Source organism: Canis lupus, chromosome 7 (genome assembly GCF_048164855.1).
Source record: "Canis lupus baileyi chromosome 7, mCanLup2.hap1, whole genome shotgun sequence".
Classification (NCBI taxonomy): Eukaryota; Metazoa; Chordata; class Mammalia; order Carnivora; family Canidae; genus Canis; species Canis lupus.
Window position 1 is genome coordinate 66,487,446 of NC_132844.1, and position 24,248 is coordinate 66,511,693.

Below are 24,248 nucleotides of genomic sequence, written 5' to 3' on the forward strand. Positions count from 1 at the left end.
CTGGGACATTCCAGATGTTAGTACTATAAGTCCTAAGTCCCAGGAACCCCCTCAGCCCTGGGCAAACAGAGATGCTTGGTCACCCGTCCCCAAAGGAACAAACACGCACTTTCTGAATCCTAGATCAAGACACACAGTCTGGGTGCCAATGACTAGAAATTGGTTGTTTGTTTTAGTTTATTTTTTTAAGTAATCTCTACACTCAACATGGGGCTCAAACTTATGACTCTGGGATCAAAAGTCGCATGCTCTACAGAGTCATCCAGGTGCCCCTGGAAATTGGTTATCTGAGAGCTCAGGCTGGCGTGGTGGATCACAGAGGCTGCAGGTCAGCCCGTGCCAGGAGCCTGGCTCTTAAGGGGAGAGTGGCCGGCTGTGGGTCAGTCAGACAGGTCTCCATCCTTGGGCCCCCTGGGGCTCCAGCCACTGGCCGCCCGCTCCATGGCCTTCACCCAGCGGTCCCTCAGCTCCTCAGTTTCAGCCTTGAAGGTGTAAAGCTGGCCTGACTGTTGCAGCTGGAAGACCCGGGGATCTGCCTGGGTCCCAGCAGTCACCTGGTAGCCCAGCAGGGGGATGGAGGTGTGAGCCCGCATGTCCTGGGGGGGAGGAAAAAGAAAAGGATAAAAGGAAAGCCATGGGCCACTGTCTTTCTGTTCAGCGCCACCACCTCGGACAGCCAATTTGAAGTAAAAGCCATATACCCACTTCTCACTCCCCCAAACACCCACGAAGCAGGGTGGACTGGTAAGAGAGCACCAAGGAAGGGGAGGACTGGTTGCCTGCTGGGTACAGCTGTTGTGACCTGGAGTCCGGGCCCAGCTCTGCAAGCCACTAACCCTCTGCCTTGGAGGGAACCACGGACTCCCTGGGTCTCAGTTTCCTTCTCTGGCATTTGGAGCCAATACTACTCACCCCCATACACACACATATTGCGAGAGGGCCAGGGTCTGGGAGGCAGGTGATGGCATTACCTGAGGGGCAGCGTAGACATAGAGGACCAGGGGGTCGTCCCGGGGGATCACACACCAGCCCCGGGGGCTGCTCTTGCCCCATTTGTCCCCAACCAGCTGAAGGAAGCTGCACATCAGGCTCTGCTCAGACCCTGTCATGGACCCTTTCTAAAAACCAGAGAGAGAGAGAGAGAGAGAGAGAGAGACTGTCGGGTAACACAGCACCCAGTGTGCTTCAGACACTACTGGACTGGGGACTTGACAATCACTATTTCTAATCCTTGTGGCAACCCCACAAGGAGGAGCTAATTGTCCCTGAGTCTCGGAGGGGTCCCATCAGGGACCTGGGGTCACGCAGCTGACCGGTGGCAGAGCCATGGTCAAGCCCCAGCCAGCCTGAGCTTGGGGCAGGTGCTGGGTGGGCCCCAGGAACAGAACGGGGGCCTGAGAAGGGAGCGAGCTGTGTGGCCTCCGGGGCAGGGCAGGCAGGGAATGGGGGAGATGGGGATGTGGTCAGAGGTCCATGAAGGGAACCACCTTGCGACGTGGGAGCCACGTTCGGCTGGGATGCGTGGGGGTGGGGGTGGGGGCTTCTCCCCTCCCGGGGAGGTGCGCAGAGAGAAGGATGGGAAGTGTGACCCCCGCGGGCCTGTTCTTCAGCACCCAGGACAGGGCCAGCTCGCGGAGGGCGCCGCACGCATTTGCTGAGTGGTGGCCCCTGGCCCTCACCTCCAGAATGCCCCGCCTCCTGTCCTCCCTGTCCTCCGGGAGCACGTTTCCGGTGAGGAACGTGTAGCAGTGGAAGCAGACCCGGTTGGGCCGGTTGTCATCGTATTTGAGCTCAGCCCGGTAGTCGGAGCACTTGGCACACACCACCTGGGGGAGGATGGGCAGGAGGTGGGGCGTGAAAGCACCCAGGGACAGGAAGAAGACAGAGCAAGCTTCGGCAGAGGAATGGAGGCAGAGGCAGGTGGTCCCCTGTGCTGGCAGAGGCACAGCGGGAGAGCCCAGGCTCTGAGCTCCGCCAGGTGGAGGCTCAAGAGCTGGCCCCCCCTGCAGGTGCCTCTTGATCCCCTTTTGCAAGGACGGCTGTTAATTCCAGGGGCTTCCATGCACACAGCCCTGCATCTAATCCACTTCTCCAAGCTCTCTCTCCCCTCTGCCATCTCATCTGATTGTCCCAGCCACCCTGCCGGGGCTTTCATCCTCACCCAACAGCAGGCGGGCAGTGACCTGCCCAGGGCCACTTGGCTCACCGGCAGCAGCTGTCCCTCCACAAACAGGACAGGTATTTAAAGTCCCAGGTTTTGCTTTAAGATTCAGGCAAATCTTGCAATCTGCGCAATCCTAGAGTCAAGCGTGTTCTAATAAAAAGTGTTGGGCTGGTCGTTTTTGCCGGGAAGACCTGTCATGTGTACTCGGTGGAATGGGGCCCATCCCCAGCCCAGCATGGAGAAAGCCCTGAGGCAGGCCGACATGGATCGTGCTGGGGAGGCCAGGAGACTCTGACAAGACTCAGAGACAAGCATGGGTGCTGCAGGATGTCACTTCCCGGGAGAACGGGGTGTCACAGTGAGCCCCGGATGTGGAACTGGAAATGGAGAGCATGACACAGAGATCAGGGGCTCATCTGGGTGCCCAGCACAGCACGGTGGCCTGGCAGGGACCCACAGGGGAAGGGCTGGCCTCCTCACCCTCACCAGGATTCCCGTCTGGCAGGTGGGGAGACAGAAACTGGGCATTCAAACCACTGAAAGGATGACTCACAGAATACAAAGGTATGCACAGGCATGAGAAACCCTGAAATTGGGCTCAGAGTATCTCATAGAGCCCCAAAAGAGGGCTTCAACTACCTTGGGAACATTTTACTTTATTGAGATTTAGACTTTTTGTATTGTTGGTGTGTACTTATTTTCTCCTCTACCAGTTGTTGTTGTTGTTTTAAATATTTGGTTTGTTTATTCATGAGAGATACACAGAGAGAGGCAGAGACATAGGCAGAGGGAAAAGCAGACTCCCTGCAGAAAGCCCAACGTGGGACTTGATCCCAGGCCCCCGGGATCATGCCCTGAGCCAAAGGTAGATGCTCAGCCACTGAGCCACCCAGGTGCCCCACCAGTTTTTTATTTTGAAAAATTTCAAACCCATGGACAAGTTGTAAGAGTAAGGCAATGATACTGCCCCCACCAAACTCACTGATTGTTAACATTTTTGCCACATTTGCTTCATCTCTCTCTCTATATATATGTGTGTGTATTTTTTTCTGAATCATTTGAGTATAAATGACAGTCATCATGACCACACCCTCAGCCTGTGTCTCCTAAGAACAGGGGCATTTTCCTGCCTATTCATTATGTCATGATCATATTTGGGAAATTTAACATCGATACAAGATTTCTGTCTATAGGTGACTCATGATCAGATTATCCCCAAAGTTCCCAGTAATGGCCTCTGCAGCTGGTTTTGTTTTTTCCCCATCCATAATCCCATCAAGGATCGTACATTTCATTTAGTTGTCAGAATATTATATTTCTTCCCTGTACCTTGAAGGCAAGTCCATGGGAGTTGTTATTCTGGGTGCGTCTTCATATTTTTAAACTCTTTTAAACAAGTTCTTTAGGAACCAGTTACCCAGTTGGCAAACGTCAGTCGACTCAACCCTTATTTACAGATGTGAATCACCAAGAATAGTAGCGAATCCCCAGATCCTTTCTCTTTGGCTCTGATAGAACTTGTCGCTCACATCGAAACACAGGTGTGTCCCCAGTCCTTGAAATTTACTCTGTGTCCCAACTGCCATGTGATACATTTTGGGGACACCTCCCTGACTGGCCCCAACCTGCCCGGCTGGTTGTCTCTAGCCCCATGGAGCTCATTAAAGACTGAGATCAGAAAGAGCTTCTCTGTTTGCAGAGTAAACGGAAGGGGGTTGTCATGTCAACAGAGAACAGCTCAAGTGCAGCAGGTGCTTCAGAAGCAAAGCAAGATTTGCCCCTGATAACCAGGCCTGAGCTGATAAGAGGAGTGGACAGGTTCCTCAATCAGCTAGTGGGTGCTCCTCTGAGTGAGCCACACCTAAACTGCTGAGGAAGGAAAGGAGGAGCTCACTACCGCCCTGGAGGTACGTATTATAATCCCCATTGCACAGGCAAGGAAACTGAGGCACAGCTAGCCACAGAACTGAACAGGTGCTGGAGGCCCGAGGACTTCCTTGGAGAGGAGTGGCCTCTCAAGGTCGCTCAGGAAGACAGGACGATGGGCGTAGGGCTGGTAGGGTGGTGGATGCAAGGTCTGAGGGGGGCTGAGGGGTTTGCAGGCCCCACCTGGAATGGGAGACCATCTCCTGGTGCAGGGTCTGGGGCTCTCAGGAAATGGTGGTAAGAACAGATGAAGGGGGGCATCTGGGTGGCTTAGTGGTTTAGTGTCTGCCTTTGGCTCAGATCTTGATCCCAGGGTCATGGGATCGAGTTCCACATTGGGTTCCCCCCAGGGAGCCTGCTTCTCCCTCTGCCTATGTCTCTGCCTCTCTCTCTGTGTCTCTCGTGAATAAATTTTTTAAATCTTAAAAAAAAGAAAGAAAGAAAGAAGAAAAAGAAAAAAAAGAGATGAAGGAGTAGGGCCAGCTTTGGGGAGCATCCTGAGCACATGGTCTAACCCCTGGCAAGCCTCATTTCCCCAGGTGCAGAACAGGGGTCACAAAAGCCCCTGCATCCCAGGTGGGTACCGTCAGGTCCGAACAAGGCCACTCACGTAGCTGGCGCAGAGTTAGTGCCCAGCGCCTCTGGGTTGCACGGGTTGAAGCCGGCAGAGTCGGCTGGGAGGCCGGGGCGGGAAGGTGGGGCAGAGGAGGGAGCACGTGCCGTCGGGGGTGCTGGTGGGACTACTCACGAAGCCGCAGGCTCGGCAGTGGTGGCGGCGGCGCCGCAGGGCGTTGAAGGGCTCCCGGCAGCGCATGCACATGGTCACCATCTTGTCCCGGACCCACTGCGGCGCCCGGAGGCCCAGCTCCTCGGACTGCAGCTGTTGGGCAGTAGGTGGGCACCTCATGACCTCATGACCTCCTTCCGCACAGGCCCCGAGCCCTGGGCCTCTGCCCACCCACCTGCCCACGGCAGGGGTTATGTGTCCCGCGCTTCCCGGGGGCATCCACATGAAGCCAACTGGACTGACAAAGACTATGTGGTAAGTCAGTTACTATTACTCTCCTTTTTTTTTAAATTTTTATTTATTTATGATAGTCAGAGAGAGAGAGAGAGAGAGAGAGGCAGAGACACAGGCAGAGGGAGAAGCAGGCTCCATGCACCAGGAGCCCGACGTGGGATTCGATCCCGGGTCTCCAGGACCACGCCCTGGGCCAAAGGCAGGCGCCAAACCGCTGCGCCACCCAGGGATCCCACTCTCCTTTTCGAGGTGAGGAAACTGAGCCCAGAGAGGTCAAGGGACTCAGCAGAGATACCCAGCAAGCCAGAGCTGGAGCTCAGAGTGGAAATCAAGTCCCAGATACTCTCCCTCTCCGCCATACCCACCTTCCACCTCAGTCTCGCTTTCAGCCCGAACCTGCACCGCCCCACAGCCCGAGCCACATGGATGCGGAACCCTTCCTAGGGAGGGTCGCATATGAAGGCTCCCAAAGGAAATTTTTGCTAATGGGAGAACCTTTGGCCCTGAGTTTCTGAGGTTGGGGTGGATGGGCTTTCCCTGGTCTCCTTGAAATCACTCCTGGTGGGTGACACTCCCCTGCCCTCCAGGCTGGGCTGGGCGGAGCAAAGAGAGGGAATAAGCGTGTGTGGCTGGTGGCTCCAGTGAAGGATGCAAAGGTTTCATTTACCTCCTGCTCCTGGGTGTCTCCCTCTGGGCCCTGGACCGCAGCCTTGAAGGTTTCATTCCGCTTCTCGATTTGGTCAATGGCTGCTTGGCAGGCCTAAGGGGGCATGGGAAGTGGTTAGGGGGTGACAGGGAGGGCTCATCTGCCCATCCATCCACACTGTGTCAACAGACATTGCTGAAAGCCTACTGGGTGCCCATCCCAGCTGACTAAAGGAAGGAGAGACTGTGAGCCCTAGACTACAGAGATGAAGACTGAGTCTCAGGGACATTAAGTGACTTGCCCAAGGCCACCCAGCTAGACAGTGAAAGGCAGCAAGATTTGAACGCAGGTCTGATTCCAAACTACCACAGAGCGATTCCAGAGGAAGCAGAGGGAGCATCGGGGCACACACTTTCTCCCTCTCTCTTTCACACACACACACACACACACACACACACACACGCATGCATGCACGAACATGCACATGCACCCCTCCCTGCCCCTCAGCCTGGGTGGGTAGGCTGGGTTCAGAATCCCAGGGGCCCTGGAATGTTCTGATACCTGCATCCAGGAAATCATTTCTTCCTGGGACCTGCTCGGAAAGTGAACACAGGTTGAGGAGAGCAGCCCTTCCCAGGTTTTCCCCACCAAGCTGGGCAGCTCCATGCCTACCGGGCTTGCAGCTCCAGGGTGCGCTGCTTCCCGGACACCAGGAAGGAGTGGGGGAACTCTGCATCCGTCAGCTCCCGCACCTGGTTGAGGATGAGAGGGAGGCGACTGGTTCAGTCACATCCTGACCCCAGGCACTGTCGGATGGATGGAGATGGCTCATGCTCAAGGAACAATTCAGGGATCAGGACTTTCTCCATGGCCTCCCTAAACCTGTGGAGCCGAGCAAATGCACCTGCAACCAGGCTGCACTCTAAGCAAACAGGACATGGAAGCTCCTGGAATTTCAGCAGCAGCAAAGTTGGGTTAGTGTGAGGTAGGAGTGACAGTTCTGACAAAGGAGTCACCAAAAAATGGAAATTGGGTCATAAATTGGGTTTGGGGCACACAGCTATTTCAGGAGCAGACCTAAGGCCTAGAATAAGACCCTCTATCCCATACAGTGAATGAAGAAATTGGTTGCCGGATTCAGAGAGTCAACAGACAATGCCATTTCCCATCTCTCTCTCTGTCCTCTTGTCGCAGAGCCCCACGGCCACTGAGAAGGCTGCCAGTCAGAGAGTGCTTACTATGCACTGGCCACTGAGCTCAGAGCTCTCCATACGTGTTCTCATTTATTTATTTACTTTTTAAAGATTTTAGTTATTTGACAGAGAGAGAAAGAGCGCGCACAAGCAGGGGGAGCAGCAGGTAAGGAGAGAGGGAGAAGCAGGCTCCCCACTGAGCAGGGAGCTCTTATGGGACTCAATCCCAGGACCCTGAGATCATGATCTGAGTCGAAGGTGATGCTTAACCGACAGAGCTACCCAGGTGCCCCAATATATGTTCCTATTTAACTTATACAGTTGTTGAACCCACCAATCAATCCTAATGTTTAGCCATGACACGCCACCTGAGGGCAGCGACAGCCAGCGACCGTCTTGCATAGCTGAATCTGGTCAGGCCTCTAGGCTAACTACCAGTTGACAAGAAATATGGGGGACCATGGGACATGTTGTATGACACCACAGGGGTGCAAGCAGCAAAATCCAGACTGTGAGAAACGCTACTGGAGAATGAGATGATTTCTTTAATTAATAAATGAAAAAAAGGAGGAGGGGATGTGTAACAGATGCGAAGGGATGTAAGAAACACATCACAAATGATTCAAACACATCAGCTGTGAGAAGACATTTACAAGTCAAGGAAAACCAAAGGATCCTAATATTATTAAATAATTAGTATTAATTTGCTAGATGTGATAATGGTACTGTTGTCACCTTTTATGGCAAAAAAAGAGTTCTTATCTCTTTTAGACACATACTGAAGTATTTATAGGTGAAATGATTATGGGTCTCGAGATTTGCTCTTAAATAATCCAGTGGAAAGAGGATTAGGAGGGGGAATGCTGGGGGAAAGACTGGCTTTGAGTCGACGATTGTTGAAGCCAGGTGATGAGTGTACAGGGGTTCATTGTACTACTTTCTTGGCTTTAAATTGTCCCTAATAGAAAGATAAAGAAAATCTTCAGAGTAATCTTGGGAGAGAGATGTTACTACCCTCATTTAGGAGATGCGGAGATGGAGGTTCAGAGAGGGCAAGAGACCTGCCTGAGCTCACACAGTATCTAAAGGGAGATTGAGGATTCGAATCAGGTTTTTGGCGCTCCAAGGGGAAGGGCGAGGAATATCTATTTCCACCCCGCCCCCAGAGTCCCGTAAGCACAAACCTCTCTCCCAGGCAGTATGTAGAGTCGCAAAGGGAAACTAAGGCATAGATAAGAGCCTGAGTGTGATGGAACTTTGTTGTTCCACCTGACGCTTGAGCCTCTCCGTTGCTCCCTGCCATGTGGCGACCAGGCGTTTGCCCACTTTCAGGGCAGCCTGCCGTGTCCCCGAGAACACTGACTCTGGGTACATCCTTCTTCACGTTAGGCCTGCTCTGCCCTTCAGGCCTTTGAAATCAGTCTGTTCCCTCTGGAAGGGGCCTGATGTGATTTGGACTGGAATCTGAGGCTCTAGAAGGTTTACGAGTGGAGAGAAGCTCTTGTGGAAAGAGGTGTTTGGGAAAGCCATCCCAGTGGCTGTGTGCAAGGGATGAAGAAGGGCTGGATCCAGGGGAAATGAGCCTGCCTGCACTTGGGAAGAGAGAAGCTTTCTCCCTGGGGGTCGATATCAGGGAATCTGGCAAGACTCCATGACTAACTGGTGAGGGAGAGGGAAAGAGAGGAGAAATCTAAGGTTTGGGCTCCAGAGGTAAAAAGAAATATGATGCAGGACGCCTGGGTGGCTCAGCCGATTAAGCATCTGCCTTCAGCTCAGGTCATGATCCTGGGGGTCCTGGGATCAAGCCCTGCATCGGGCTCCCTGCTCAGCAGGAACCCTATTTCTCTCCCTCTCCCTCTGCCATTCCCCCGTTGGTGCTCTCTGGCTCTATCTCTCTGTCGAGTAAATAAATAAAATCTTAAACAAACAAACAAAAAGAAATATGATGCTTTTAGTAGAGAAAGGGGAGCTTCTGACCAGAGCAGCGGGGACCACCTCTGCAGAGGGGGAGGATGAAAGCTTCTCAAGGACATTTCCCGGATCTGCTGCACCCAGTCTCTACCACTCCCTAGGTCTGGGCTGGTTCAGGTGCCTTTGTGCTAATTAGAAAAAGACACCCTTTCTTCAAAACACTTTACTGACATCTGTTGGCAAACCGGCATAATATTCAGATTTTGTTGGAACAAGACACTTGACTGCCATCTGCCGGACAATGAGAATTGCAAATAAACAATCCATGATGTCTGCTGTGGATGAGGTGTGCTCATCCTGTGGAGTGCCCAACCTACACAGTTGTACATGGAAGCTCTGGGTATCCCTTCCTTCTTCCTAGGCTGGCCTTGTGCAGGATGGCACAGTGTTAGGATCAACACAGACCTTGGGGGAGAGTCAGCTGCTGAGAACTAGGCCTCCCTGCTGTCCAGAAAGGAGGAAGCCAGGGGATCATAGGCCATTAGGAACCATCATGGTGGTCAAAGGCCAGACCTGCCTTCAGACTGCAGACTCAGAAAATGGTTCCTGTGCAGATGGCGGGCAGGTGGATAGCTCTGCACCTGCCCGGCCTGTGCCATTTGGGAGAAGGTGCTGTGCAGCCTCCGGAGCATCAGGTACAGTGTGCAGGAGATGCACTTACTGGGACTGGCAGGTGCCAGGAACCCAGCACGTATTGACGCTCTTGGTCCTGTCTCTATGTATTTTCTCTTTATGACTCTGTCTTGGCCTATTTCTTTGCTTTTCTATCTGTCAATCTCTGCCTCTTTTTCTATGTTTGGGTCTCTGCCAGTCCTAAGACAGGGCTACTTGTCTCCACTTCTATCTGTTACTCTCCATAAACCTGCCCTTCTCAATCTCTCTCACCAAGACTCCCAGAGATACAAGCCTGCACACACCCTGGCCTCTGGGACATTCCAACTACTCAGGAAGGGAAGCTGCTTGCCCCAGGTTGAGGGGCTGCATTCATAAAGACCTCAGTCAGCTCAGGCATGGGGAGTGGGATGGAATCCCCACAGGAACCCAGGTCCCCTCATTGGCCTTCATCACTCTCAGGCTGTACCCCATTTCCAGGCCCTTGATTGGGCCCAAATGTCAGTCAGGAGCAAGCCTAAAGCCCTCCTGCTGAGGGCTCTCAGAGGCCCAGAGATTCTTCAGTGGATGGGGGGTCCTGGCTCAACTCCCACCTGCCCCTCCTTCCTGAGGCAGATCGTGGGAGAGGGCTGGAAGGGGGTGATAGGGATACAGGATGGGGGAAATGGAAGGGTACCAAGATAATCTAGACTTGACCTCTGCTTCTCCCAGCCCCAGGCCTCAGGACATACTGGGGCTCAGTGACCAGAGAGGAATTGTCAAGAAAGCTCCTGGCTCCCTGACTTACTCCACTAAGCCTGCAATTCTGCATAAGCTTTGCTCCTCTGCGTTGAAGCCTTAATAGGACACAGTCCAGTATGGTGATTAGGTATAGAGACTCTGGACTCTGCTATACCCGGTTTGATTGCTGAAACCAGGATTTGCTGTGCGCTACCAAGCAAATTATAACCTTTCTGGGCCTTGGTTTCCTTTTAAAAGACTTTTAGGGGGACCCCCTTACTCTGTTGGTGGAGATACAAATATAGCCACTCTGTAAAACACCATGAAGGTTCCTCACAAAGTTAGAAATAGAGCTCCCCTATGATCCAGCAATTACACTACTAGGTGTTTATCCAAAGGATACAAATGTAGTGATCCAAAGGGGCATCTGCACCCCAATGTTTATAGCAGCAATGTCCACAAGAGCCAAACTATGGCAAGAGCCCAGACGTCCATCGACAGATGAATGGATAAAGAAGATATGATATATGTATACATATATACTTGCCGTGGGTTTTTTTTTTTAAGATTTTATTTATTTATTCATGAGAGACACAGAGAGAGAGAGGCAGAGACGCAGGCAGAGGGAGAAGTAGGCTCCACGCAGGGAGCTCGACATGGGACTTGATCCCGGGTCTTCAGGATCAGGCCCTGGGCTGAAGGCAGGAGCTAAACCGCTGAGCCACCCGGGCTGCCCTTTGCCGTGGGTTTGAACAAATGAATCATGACATGTATCACTATAGTACCACATGAAATAGTTTTACTGTTCTTAAAATCCTCTAGGCTTTGCCTATCCATCCCTCCCTCCCTGCTAACCCCTGGAAACCACTGATCTTTTTTCCTCCCTCCATAGATTTGTCTTTTCCAGAATGTCAGATAGCGGGAATCACACTGTGTGCAGCCTTTTCAAATTGGCTCCTTTCACTTAGCAAAATGCATTGGAGTTTCCTGCATGCCTTGCCATGGTTTGATAGCTCATTTCTTTTTATCACCAAATAATAATATCCCGTTGTCTAGATGTGCCACAGTTTATTTCTTTATTTTTTTAAAATAGGATTAACTACAGATACACTTACACACAGGCATGTACATAGTTATTCATTTGGAGTTATTCACTGAGGACGATCTAAATGTCCCTCAGGAGTGGGTTGGCTAAATGACTTATGGTGTCTTCTGCACATGGAGATGCTCAGTAGCTATGCAGAAGGGTGAGGGAGCTCCTAATGTACTGATGTGCACCAATCACCAGAGTTAGTGCTTAGCCGAAAAAGCTAAGTGCGGAACAGTGTCTATGGAAAACTGTTTCACCGTTTATGTGAAACATAAGTAATGAAGCAGTAACAAATAGGGGTACCTGGGTGGCTCAGTTGGTTAAGTGCCTGCCTTTGACTTGGGTCATGATCCCAGGGTCCTGGGATCGAGCCCCAAGTCGGGCTCCTTGCTCAGTGGAGAGTCTGCTTCTCCCTCTACCCTTCTTCCCTGCTCATGTTCTCTATCTCTCTCTGTCTCAAATAAACAATCTTTTTTTAAGGAAGCAATAATAAATATATTATTAGCTTGTGTCTGTAAAAACTACCTCTGGAAGCCTTCATAAGAAGCAAAGCCTGTCTCCAGGAAGGGAACTAGGGGAGAGAGTAGTGAGGAGACTTCTCATATATATTTTTTACATTTGATTTTGGACATGTATTATCTATATTTTTAAATAATAAAAGTGTTATTTTAAAAAAGAAAAAACCCAAAAAATGAAAAGGAAAATAATAGCCCCTCCATTATAGGGGTACCGTGAGAATCTGATGGGATGGTGTAGGGCCCAACCCACGGACACCAGGCAGTCGGTGGGCACTATTATGGGCTGCTGTTCCTGCTCATTTGTGGTCATCTCTGGCTGGGAACACACACGATCCAGCAGCTAAGCTGACAGTGTAGACCCTTACAACTTAAAGTGTGGCCTGTGGACATGCAACAGTAGCATCCTCCCCGCCCCTGCCTGAGCTGGTGAGGAATGCAGAGTCTCAGGCCCCACCCCAGACCTACTGAATCAGGACCTGCATTTTAACAAGACTCCCGGGGGTTTTATGTATATATTAAAGTTGTCAAAGCACTGTGTAGTTAATAGGGAAAGCAGAGAGAGGCCGAGCCGGGGTGGGCATTGCCCCAAAGAGTGGGCCAGGCCTATGGGGGCCCATATGGGAGAACTCCAACCTCAAACTTTTCCACCTCCACATTGGTCCAGGACCTGCCAGATTTGGGTTCCTGGACTGAGAACCCAGCATGGACCCTCCTGCTATTCCTCATCCTCAATCCCACCCTTGGGATGAAGCCTGACCATGTGTGGGCAGTCTCTCACCTTCATTCCAGCCACGTCGATGCGGGTCCTCACCTGGAATTGGGCGCCCACCTGGATGACCTTGGGTATACAGTAGAGCAGCATGTTGTTGAACTGTAGGAGACATGAATTGGTGAGTGGGTGTGGTGAGTGGTTGTGCAGCAGCAGGGCAAGAAGGATGGGGAGCAGGGCTTCCGTGGGAGTGGGTGGAGCACCACTGCATCTCCCTCTCTTGCCACACTCCGGGCCAGCTCACAGGAGTCACAGGTATGATGAGGAAGGGGTTGTCTAGCCTCCAAACCAATGAGGATGGTCACTGAAGGGTTGCCATGGTCTGTGGGCATCAAACTTACAAGGCCTTTCTCATGGGGGTTCAGGGCTGCAGGGGCCTATGGGATGTTACAGTTCCCTGCCCCCGACCTCCAGGCAGGACCAGGTGACTCCCTCCCTAACCCCCACCCCCTACCCCGGCCTTTTTAGTGCAAATCTAACTGTTGCTTCCTAGGGCCTATCTGAGAGACCCCTCAGTTGGAAATCCCTGAGGCCCACAGGCAGCATGTGACTTGTCTAAAGTCACCCCAGCACCAAAGCAGAGAAGGACAGAGAAGCAGGCTCTTCCCTGTTTCTCGTTGCAGGTAGACACCAGGCAGGCAGGACCTGGGCCAGAGTGGTCCATGAACTTCCCTCAGGGCGGGCTGCTTAGCATCCCTGTACCAGGAAAAGGTAGCGTTCCATGGGGTCGCTGCGGCGAAAGGAGATCTTGAGGACAGGGCCTTCGCGGAGCAGGGTGTTGGAGGGGTCCACTATGTCGCCCTCGAGGCCCAGGCGCTGGTACACCTCCCACAGGTCCTGCAGCCGCTCCTGGGACAGGGAGCGAGCCCTCAGCCAAGGCCACGCAGGGCCCACCTGCTTCTGGAAGGTTTGCCTTGTGTGAACGAGGATGGGATGTGAAGGGAGAGGGCAGCAGGGGGCCAGGTAGCATGGGGAGAGATCAGGGGATGAATGGATAGAGACCTGGCTGGGCTGGGGGAGGCTGAGAGCTGCGGGGAGGGGGTGCAGGACCCCTGGGGATGCCTGCGGCTCCGCCCTGAGGGCCGGCTACTCACCATCTCACTGATGGCCGCGTTGGAGTGCTGAGCGGCTGAGAAGATCATGTCGAGCGCTTCTGAAGGGAGGCGCAGGGCCAGAATTAACTCCTGAAGACTGAGGGCTGGGGGCTGAGGCAGGAAGTCCTTGAGGCTTAACAAAGTGGCCTTAGGGCCTGCTCTGAGTGATGGTGGGAGTAGCCCGGCCCAGCACATGAGATGACCGGATGATGGGGGCCGTTTCCCACCCAGAGTGGAGAGACTGGAAGCCACTGAAAGACAGGACTTAGGCCTTGGGCTTCTGTGACTCCCCCATCCAAGCCAGACCCAGAGGGTGCTGGGGAAAGAGCATGGACTTTGGCATAATAGAGGCATAGCTTCAAATTCCAGCTCTGCCCCTTTCTGGTCGTGTGACATTGGCCAAATCCTTGATCTCTTTGGGTCTGAGTGTCTGTAAAAAATGGCCAATGGTATAGATAATGTCTGTGAAGTGCCAACAATCACTGCGGATAGCTCATAGTTATTCCAACCATTTTAGCAGGTGTTCAGTAAGTAAACGGGAGTGGCTCAGGCCTCCCTAGCCCCGTGAGTTCCTTGGGGGTATCCTCACTCTGAGCATCGGCCCGGTCTGGGGCCTGGGCTGGCAGCTTCTGAACATACTCCTTGAGCAGCAGCTCGTAGCGTGGGATTCTCTGCACGGGTTCCAGCATGTGGTGTTGCAGAGTCAGGCTGCCGGAGGCCTCGCTGCTCTTGGGGAGGGATGGAAGGAGGAAGAGTGTGGGGTGAGGGTGGGGAAGGGCGGATCAGGCTGCCAAGAGGGTCAGGGGAGGGGACAGGGCAGGGTGGTGCTGGAGCCTGTGCAAGCAGCTGAGCCGGAGGTACCCCAAATCCCTCAGGGAAACCAAGCCAGTACACACTGGGGGTGGCAGTGGAGACTCGGCCCCACCCCCCACCCAACCTCACCTGAATGCGGGTGATCACCTCCTGGAAGGGTGCAGACTTGTCAGTCCAGGTGGCCAGCAGCTCAGCAGCTCGCTCAAAGTTCTTGACATACTCACTGTACATCTTCAGGAATGGGGCCAGTTTCTGGATCACGTCGCCGATGCGGGGGGTGGCTGTCCTGCAAGAGGGCCACCCAGGTACTGCCTTCAGCCTGAGGACCTCCTCTCTTGACTTCAGGCAAGGTCAGGTTAGGCCAGAGCCTCTGAACCACCCCCCAAACTGTCTTTCTGCTGCATTTCTGGGTGCAGGTATGGGGGCATGTCACCCCCACGCACATGTGTATGGTCCAGCCCCCTTAGACTGTGAACCCTGACAGCAGATGCTATTCTCTTTCATCGGAAGACCCAATGCAGTGTCGGGCCCAAAACACAAACCACTTGAGGCTTCTGCCGTAGTGGTAGCGAGGACCACAAGCCAAGCCCTGCCCAAGACACGCTGCATGTCTCATCCCATTTAATTCTCACAACTCTGCAGGGGGTGATCATCGGTCCATCTTAGTAATGAAGAAACAGCCTCGGAGGGGTAAGAACATATCCAGGGTCATACTGTGCGCTGTTTACAGCAAAGTGATGGGGGGCCCTACAGTCACTGAAGCTGGCCTGCCTGAGTTTGATTCCCAACTGTTCCACTTACTCTAGCTGTGTGTTCTTGGACAAGTCACCTAACTTCCCTGTATCTCCATTTTTCCATTGGGAAAAAATAGGAATGATGGTAGGCATAGGATCATCTTTCAAAAAAAAAAAAAAAAAACAGGGATGTCTGGGTGGTGCAGTTGGTTAAGCGTCTGACTCTTGGTTTCGGCCCAGGGCTGTGGGATCGAGCCCTGTACCCAGCTCTCAGCTCAGCATGGAGTCTGCTTCAGATTCTCTCTTCCTCCCTCCTGCTCACACACTCTCTTTCTCAAATAAATAAATAAAATCTAAAAAATATATATATCTTGAGGACGCCTGAGTGGTTCAGTGTTGAGCATCTGCCTTTGGCTCAGGTCATGACCCCGAGGGTCCTGGGATTGAGTCCTGCATCGGGCTCCCCGAAGGGAGCCTACTTCTCCCTCTGCCTGTGTCTCTGCCTCTTTCTGTGTCTCTTATGAATAAATAAATAAAATATTATTTTAAAAATCTTTAAAAAATAAAAAATAATAACAAAAACAAACCAACATTTTATTGTGAAGAACTGTAAGCAATCATGATGGGAAAAGAATAAAATAATGAACCCTCTCTATCCATCACCAGATTTAACAATTACGGACATTCCTCTTTGCTGAAGAATTTTAAAGACATCCCAGACATCATGGCATTTCTTTGGCAAAATATATAAAGCAAGTAAGTCCATCACCACGTGCTTCAGTGGTCATCTCTGAAAATGAAGACTGTTTCTTGCATCACTGTGATGGCATCATCACAAAGACGGGGCGCCTTTGAAGATTAAGTGCGTTAATAGGTCTGAAGCCCAAGGCTGGGCATGTAGGAAGCCCTCAGTTAGCACCAGCTGGTTCCACTGGCTCCTAAGTTTCCCAGTCTAGTGGGGGCTTGACCCATCCCTTTCCCAGGACACACACATACTCATTGTCTAAGTCCCTTGCTGTGAGGACAGACGGACACCAGAGGAAGAGACAGTCATGGCCAATGGCAAGGGCAGGAACCTAACAGGCCAAATCCAGTGCCCTGGGGATGTCACACCCTGACCTGGCCCGGGCTGCAATCAGGGGACCCCAGGGGCTTGTGGTGTGCCCTCACCAGTCATCCAGTCGCCGCTGCAGCTCCGGGAGGAAGAACTGAGCGTGGAACTGGTAGATGGAGGAGATGTTGGAGAAGATGAGCCTGACCACATCCTCAGGGAAGGCCTTGCTGCTGCGGGCTTCCCTCAGTAGCTCCTGAAAGAACACCTGCAACCGCCACTGCTGGTCACTAGGCCTGTGGCAGAGGAGGGCCCCCCAGCCACATAGCAGCAGCCTAGAGGGACAGGAGCACAGCCTGGGGTCTTAGGGGCCCCTCCCCAGTTTACTGAATGCTTTCACCTCTTCAGTCTCCCATCATACTTGAAACAAGCTCAGGAAGAGAGAGAGCTGTGTTCTGGCCACTTTACAGATGGGCAAATGAAGCCTTAGAGACTCAGGGACTTGGCCAGGGGCTCGCAGCTGGTGAGTGTCAGAAATGGGCCCATCTAGGGTCACTCAAGGTCTTGGACTTCACCAAGCTAAAGATCATGCTCCAGATTTACAAATATTTAACATTCCTGCTTGGGGCTTATTACGAGAGTGTGAAAGGAGGTGGCGCTTGGATGGCTCAGTTGGTTAAACATCTGCCTTCGGTTCAATTCATAATCCCGGCGTCCTGAGATTGAGCCCTGCATTAGGCTCCCTGCTCAACGAGGAGTCTGCTTCTCCCTTTGCTGCCCACTCTGCTCATGCCCTCAATCTCTCTCTCTCGCTCACTCTCTAGTCTCTCTCTCAAATAAATAAAGAAAATATATTTTTTTTAAAGTGTGAAGGGGTAATAACAGTGAGAATGTCAGGTGGTAGGGTGACAGATGAGGATTCTGTGTGGAGCTGGGAAGGACATGTGCACTCTGCTACATGTGAGGCCAGCCCAAGCACTGGGGATGGAATGGCCAAGTGGCATAAATGCACTAAATCCTGATTTTTGCCCCAACTCCAGCCAATGGAGATAAAGGACTAAATTCCTAGAATCATACCCCAGGTCCTAACTCTCAGTGCTGGTGAGGTGTACAGAGGGAGAGCAAAGGTGGGGTGAGGAGACCTGGGTGCTGGGGCTCGGGGCAGCATGGGGCAGTATTCTGGCCACTGACCTGGTCTAGCAGATGAAGGCGTGCCACATAGGCCTTCTCTGTCTCCAGTAGCTCCTGGACGATCCTCTTTTCCTCAGGCTCCTGCAGGTGGGTGGAGGGGGAGAAGGAGAAGGAGAGAGACAGCTTTGGTGTCCTCTGATGGGGACCCCCAGTGCAGTCTCCAAAGATGTCCCAGTGAATGCCCACCAACCGGCACTCATGCCCTCGTACAATGTATCCCGGTTAGTGGTGGGATCGCTTGAACAAAGAATGGGGCAGGAGTAAGGGTATGCCAGTTCTGGGCCTAGGAAGCTTCTTGGAAGCTTATGCTCTCGTGGGAGCCATGAACCACCACATCTGGAGGTCTGGCTTTTCTGATGGAGAGGACACATTGAGAGGAGAGGTCCAAAGACATCATAGAGAGAGAGCCGAGGGTCCAGCCATGCCAGCATCCAAGCAGGACCAAGCTTCTACTGTCCCTGCCCAGGCACCAAGCTTGAGAATTGAGCTACCTTGGGCATTCCAGCCTCAGCCACCCTCTGGAGAGACCCTAGTATGGACTGAATTGTGCCCCCTCCTCCCCAAATCCATACATTGAAGCCCTCAACCCCCAATATGACTGTATTTGGAGATAAGACCTTTGAGGAGATAATTATGGGTAAATGAAGCCATAAGGGTGAGCTCCTAACCCAATAGAACTGATGTCCTTATAAGATGAGGGACAGAAACCAGGAGAGTATGTGCATGGGGACACAGTGAGAAGATAGCCATCTATAAGCCAGGACGAGAGGCTTCACCAGAAAACAACCTTGCCGGTACCTTGATCTAAGACTTCCAGAATTGTAAGGAAACATATTTTTGTTAAGTCACACGGTCTATGGTCTTTTATTATGGCAGCCCTGAGCTGATTAAGACAAGCCCCAAGTGAGACCAATAGAAAAACACCCCAGTAGCATTCCAGTCAACCCACAGAACTGTGAGAAATAATAAAATGCATTCAGCCACTACATGTTGGAGTGATTTGTTATATGGGAACTGGTAACCAGAACCTACTACTATGATCGCCATCCCTATTTTATAAATGAAGAAACAGGCACAAAGATGTTAAAGTGCTTTGCCCAAGGTCACACAGTTAGGAAGCAGAAGAGCTGGGGCATGATCCCTGGCAGTCTGGCTCCGGGGTACATGGTATCACACAACCTAGCCCTTGAACTCCACAGACAAGCCAATTGACACCCAGACCAGGGAGGTGACCTGTCCAAGGATCAGTCTAAGGGCAGGATTAGCCCTAACCTATATTTCTAGTTGCGATTGTTGCCTCCTTCAGTGAGTAAACTGAGGCCACACCTGGGAAGGGCACCAGGTTCACAAAATGGAGACTATTATAAGTGGTGTGACCTTGGACAAGTTCTTTAAGCTGTCTGAGTTTCATGTCCTTGTCTGAAAGAATCCTACAGTGGCGGGGGGTGTGTGTGTGAAATCATGCCAGCAGTGAGGTACATTGTAGGCATTTAATCAAAGGCCATCAAGAAAGGAGAATCTACTTTCAATGGATCTCTGGTGACATAAGACCCTCGCTTAGGGAAGTGCTGGCTTTGGCTGGGAGAGAATTTGCTGAGAGGAGGTTAGTGAAGTGGTCCCCCCAGCTCCCCACTTCTACTCTAGCCCTCAGGCACCTGTGTCCCTGGCCCAGGGTCGGTCCCAGGCTGGCAAGATTTTCTCCAGGCCCCACTGGACAGCTTGTTCTTCAGGGAGCTCAGGTACCTCCTGCTGACCATCCTGGGCTCAGACCCCCTCAGGGTCTCTCCAAGGTTAGGCTCCTTCAATGGCTCTGCGGGTGGGGGAGACCTGCATCCAGGGTGGTGATGTTCAATCTCCAGCTTGCTGACACTGGATGCTGCTCCTGGAATCCTGGGGTAAACAAAACAGACCTGAGAGTTTCCTGGCTGTAAAATAGAAAGAAGACTAACACTTTCCTGGTGGGGATTTAGAGGCGATTAATGCAAATCACAGTTGTGATGGAGTGGTTCCCGAGTGCCTGACACTCCGGAGAAATTTGCTAAGTAAAACATCCACTTCCTTCCCCAACATCTTCTTGGAGGGAACTCTAGTCTTCAATATGAGTCAGTGTAGAATTGTTTTGTTTCCTGGGGAACTACATACTTCCTTCTTTAAAATGCAATGAGGAACCCCTCCTCTGCATACAGTGCTTTCTAAGTGGTAGCAGATCACCCTCATCTGTCTACCTCACCTCTGTTTTTAGTCTCTGCAGCAGGAAAGGCCCTAAAATCTTAGTAACTTACATATGGAGAGAAGTTGGGAGCCATGGAACACTCTAAAGGGAGAGCAGAGCTGCTAAACCTGGGGCTTATCAATGGGAGCTGTGCCCTCCACACCTCTAGTAGAGGGGAAAGGCAGTCTGGAAGCAGTTTTGCTGTTCCTCCAGGAACAGGTCTTTGAAAGGGAGCTTTGTGAGTGTTTATCTTACCTACAGAGTCTACAGGCCAGTTAAATTCTTTAGATAAAAGAGGACACCCTCACTGAGTATATCCCATGATTGAGGCTGTGCCCATTCCCTTTGGTATGGAAAGACTTGCAATGAGAAGACAGGCTGGTTGATGGAGGACCAGACAGGTACAAAATCTCCAAAATTCTGAGAAAGGTTTTCATTACTCTGGTTTTGTAGCTAAGGAAACTGAGGTACAGTGAGCGTAAGTAACATGCAGCTATGGGTGGCAAAGGTGGGATTCATCAGGCATGCAGGCTCTCGAGCCTTCGCCCTACACTGCCCCTTCCCATTTGAATCAAGGAGAAACATGTCCGCCCCAAGTCACACCAGTGGTTGGTGGTAGAGAGAGGATTGGAAGCCAGTCCTCAGTGGCTCCTCATGGGCTCCTCCATCTCTCTGGCACCCCAGGGCCTGGTTCCTCAGCTCGCAGAAATAGCTGGGCCTCGAGCTTTCTGTTCTACATTTGGTTTCAGCTTCTGCATTTCCCTCCAAGTGCCCCAAGCCAGCTTCTGTTTCCTTTTCACCCCTCAGTTTCAGATCAGCTAAGGTTCTAGAAGATGGCAAAAGAAAGCCAAAGCCAAGGCCACCGGCCCAGGGCCTCTCATCTGATAAGGGGAGACTCTGACCCTGCGGGCAAGATCTCCTCTGACCCCATTCTGGTCTGAGGGCTGCCTCCCCCTGCCCGCTGTTGCCTGGGCACAGCACACAGGTTGAGGGTCTCCACTGGGCATGCCTGGCATGTTGAGTTGGGTGGTACTCTCTCCCCACACCCCAGGGGCGGGTGGTGGCCTGGGAGGTGGTGCCGAGAGCTGTCCTCGGTGCTGAACTAGAATGGGCTTGGCAAAGAACCCTGGGAGAGGTGGGGTAACGTCACCGGCGCAACAAGCTGCACAGCCCTTCTAGGTCCACATCTATGCCATGTTCACCTTGAAGTCTTTGTCTGCTCTGAGTGCCCTCAGCACCGAATCCAGGCCCCTCTCAGGAAATCTACTGCCTATGACTAGATCACAGTAATTCCATGAGCTTAGTGCCCAAAACAAATCCTCCCAGCAGGGATCATTCTTTCACCTCCTGTGTCCACTACGGTTCCTGTATGATGCTATGCTGTGCCACCCACACCCCCTTCAGGACTGAGGCTCTCTTCCCCCAGCTGCTGGCAGTATGGTGGCTGACAGCTACTGACAAGGTCTCCCTCTGGGAGTTGCCCTGGTTGAAAGACAGGTGCCTCATCCCAGGTCAAGCCCATATCCAATGACTAGTCCATGTGGGGGTACAAAGACCCCTTGCTTTGCTTCTATTAAAACAAGCTGAGGGGCAGCTCAGCTCCAGAGCTCCTTGGGACAGGTTGAGGCCTCTGTTTCAAGCTCACACAGTTCAACTTCTCCCAGTACTTCTAGCCTCACCCTGACAGCTGTCGTTCCCAAAACTATCCCCAGTAAACCTACTGAAACAGATTTCTACCTTACAGTCTATTTCCAGACAATGCCACCGACAACAGTCCCTAACACAGCCCCAGGTTTAAGAAATGTCTGCAGAGTAAATTAACGTTACACACAGGCACGCTCACGCACGCGCGTGCATACACACACACACACCGCCCCTGCCAGGGCCACCAATGACCTCCACACATCTCGCCTAGTTTTTTCCCTTCAGATGGAAGCCTCTACCCATGAATTTAAAGCATTTTGAGCCCCCCTGCCTCTCTCTCTCTCTTTTTAAAGATTTATTTATTCAGGAGAGACACAGAGAGAGATAGAGACATAGACAGAGGGAGAGGCAGGCTCCCTGCAGGGAGCCCGATGTGAGACTCGATCCCAGGCTTGAGATCACACCCTCAGCCAAAGGCAGATGCTCAACTGCTGAGCCACCCAGGTGCTCCCCTGACCCCCTGCCTCTCTGTACATCCATTGTCTCATCAAAAGATGGGAATAGAAATAGACCTGCCCTCAGGAGGCTGTTAGATAATTAAATGAAATAAGTCAGACAAGTCACTTAGAATACTGCCCCAAAGGTAGGCTGATGATACATCCAGATTTGCCCAATACAACCTCAGCTTTTTCTATTGTCCCCTCCCCTCTGCCAAAAATATTTAACGGCGTCCACTTCCAGTCTTAATTGTGCGCAGATTTGAATGACAAACTATACGGCTGTCCTACTTACAATGAGTAAGTGTTTGAGAAGTATTAGCTATTGTTTCTGCTGGAGAGGCAATGGGTGGAGCCCCACAACCCAAACACTATGTTTGGTCCACCCATACTCACTCAGAACTACACACGTCTGGACTCTCCACAACATATCGGTGCATATACGCTCACCATTGCCCAGCTCCGGGGACCTGACCGCACTCCTCTATGCTGGGAGGAACCACCTAGGAGGTGTTCAGGATGGGCGCAGAGAGGGAACTGCTCACTGTGAGGGCCCAAGGTGGCCCCAGCCCTGATCCTCAGCCTGGAGACTGGGAGGGCCTATGCTCTAGGGCCTGGAGGTGGGCAGATGGGGGCCCGGGCCAGGCAGAGGAGCTAGAGGGAGGTTACCAGTTGGCCCTGGTGACCCTTCCCACCCCCACCACTCCATACCTGCTGTTCTCAAACACAGTCACCAGATTGGACACAGATGCCAGCTTCTCCTTACTCTCTCCCTCCATTCTGCAGGTCTCTGGGGTGGTCCTCAGCTACCCCTGAAACAGGGAGGGAGGCCTCCAATTGGCACCCTCGGGCACTCCCACCTGGGGTCACAGACAGGCTAAGGCATCTGGAAGGTGCTCTGGTCTTTCCAAGGAGCTCAGCAGGCCTGCTCCCTCCTTCAGAGTGAGGAAGGAGGAAGTGGTCCTGGAGCCACAGCCCTGAAGGGGAAAGGCCTGTGCTTCCTTGCAGGGGGGAGGAGCCATTGAGGCCCCACTCCTCCCTCACAGGGCCTGACCTTTCACTCCTGTACACCTCATTCCAGAGGCCGCCCCCAGGGGGTAAGGGGGCCCAGACAAATTTTCTGGAGCCAGCCTGTGGCTGATCTTGGCCAGTCACGCTTTCTCTTAAGGCCCAGTGGATTTTACTTGAGGCTTTCTCGGCAACTTATTTTCTGCATCTGACCTGCTCACTGCTGTGAGGAAACCACTTTTTTTTTTTTTTTTTTTTTAAACTAAAAATAGATCCCAAACCTGTTATGGGGTTAGCAGCCAGGAGTGCAAGGCTGTTCTCATCTCCCCACTGGGGCTCTCATTTTAATGGCTGCTGTCTCCACCTCCTTGCCCCAGGGGAGGACAGCTTCCTCCCTGAAACTCTGATAATAACAGCTAACGCATACTCTTTTTAGTGCTTTACAAGCATTTTCTCATTTAATCCTACAATAGCCTTATGAGGCGGATCCTTTTCCTACCCCCATTTTACAGAAGAGAAAACTGAGGATCAGAGAGATTAAGTAACCTGACCAAAGTCACCCAGTAAGAACACAAAAGAAGTCCGATTTCCAAATCAAACGTAAGTAATGTATAATTTCAGCAAAGATTTGGTTGAAAACCTGGATGACCACGTTCTTGCTGTGTCATCCTCAGGCTTCCCTGCTCTTAACATGCTGGGTTGTCTCTGCAGGAAGCTTCCTTTACCACCTGGTTTCCCAACACTTCCACAACAAATGCCAATTACCTGTATTCCCCTTATTCCAGCCTTACTAGCCCTTCAGGGCTCTCCCACTGGGTTCTGGTCTCACTGGTCCGGAACCAGGGCCCTCCATTGAGACTCATCTTTGTCCTGAACTGAGCCTTAGTCATCTTGTTACCCAAAGTGCCTGGCACAGCTTCACACTCCAGCACCTTTAACCCCCTGGGACCTTACACACCCCCCTGCCTCACTAGCTCAGAGCTTTGCCTGAGCAGTTTCTTCTAGCAGATGCCTGGCTCCTACCCCCAACCCTAAACTTCACTAATCCTCTTCACTTTTCTAAAAAAAGATTTTATTTATTTAATTTTTAAAGATTTATTTATTTAGGTGGCGGGAGGCAGGGGGAGACAGAACAGTGGGAGGAGGGGTGGAGGGAGAGGGAGAGAGAATCCTAGGCAGAGTCCATACCCAGCACCGAGCCTGATTTGGGGCTTGATCCCACCACCCTGACCTGATGATCAGACCCAGTCTGATGCTCAACTGACTGAGCCACTCAGATGTCCCAATCCTCTTTACTTTTTGTTTTTCCCTTTTATTATGGAGAATTTAGAACACATGCAAAAACAGATTGAATAATATAATGTGCTCCCATGA

At 52.0% G+C, this 24,248-nt stretch overlaps 1 protein-coding gene and 1 long non-coding RNA gene across 3 annotated transcripts; one reads left to right on the forward strand and one right to left on the reverse strand.

The window, feature by feature from the left end:
* Positions 1–143: 143 nt before the first annotated feature.
* On the reverse strand, positions 144–22,859 carry FGD2 (FYVE, RhoGEF and PH domain containing 2). Of its 2 annotated transcripts, none has more exons than XM_072833221.1 (16): positions 22,578–22,859; positions 19,169–19,403; positions 17,514–17,594; positions 16,442–16,590; positions 14,667–14,823; positions 14,364–14,447; positions 13,725–13,835; positions 13,333–13,479; positions 12,640–12,732; positions 6,430–6,509; positions 6,319–6,349; positions 5,779–5,871; positions 4,839–4,970; positions 1,680–1,826; positions 972–1,118; positions 144–596 (listed from the first exon to the last, which is right to left on the reverse strand). In XM_072833221.1, the coding sequence occupies exons 1-16, from the start codon at positions 22,643–22,645 to the stop codon at positions 381–383; spliced, it is 1,971 nt and encodes a 656-aa protein (XP_072689322.1). In that variant the 5' UTR covers positions 22,646–22,859; the 3' UTR covers positions 144–380. The 2 variants fall into 2 exon arrangements, with proteins under 2 accessions (XP_072689322.1, XP_072689321.1); XM_072833220.1 differs by having other exon boundaries at positions 13,725–13,783; positions 14,314–14,452; positions 22,578–22,855.
* Positions 3,803–18,489, forward strand: LOC140637113 (uncharacterized). Its single transcript, XR_012034347.1, has 3 exons — positions 3,803–4,666; positions 5,023–5,132; positions 15,938–18,489. It is a non-coding gene; the product is annotated as an uncharacterized lncRNA (long non-coding RNA).
* Positions 22,860–24,248: the final 1,389 nt, after the last annotated feature.

Excerpts from the sequence above, each read along its gene's own strand:
- FGD2 (XM_072833220.1), bottom strand. The coding sequence starts at position 22,645 with ATGGAGGGAGAGAGTAAGGAGAAGCTGGCATCTGTGTCCAATCTGGTG. Across the intron at positions 17,595-19,168 it reads ACCCTGGGCCAGGGACACAG|GAGCCTGAGGAAAAGAGGAT; the intron begins GTGCCTGAGGGC and ends ACCCACCTGCAG. Across the intron at positions 12,733-13,332 it reads TGGAACGCTACCTTTTCCTG|TTCAACAACATGCTGCTCTA; the intron begins GTACAGGGATGC and ends TGTCTCCTACAG.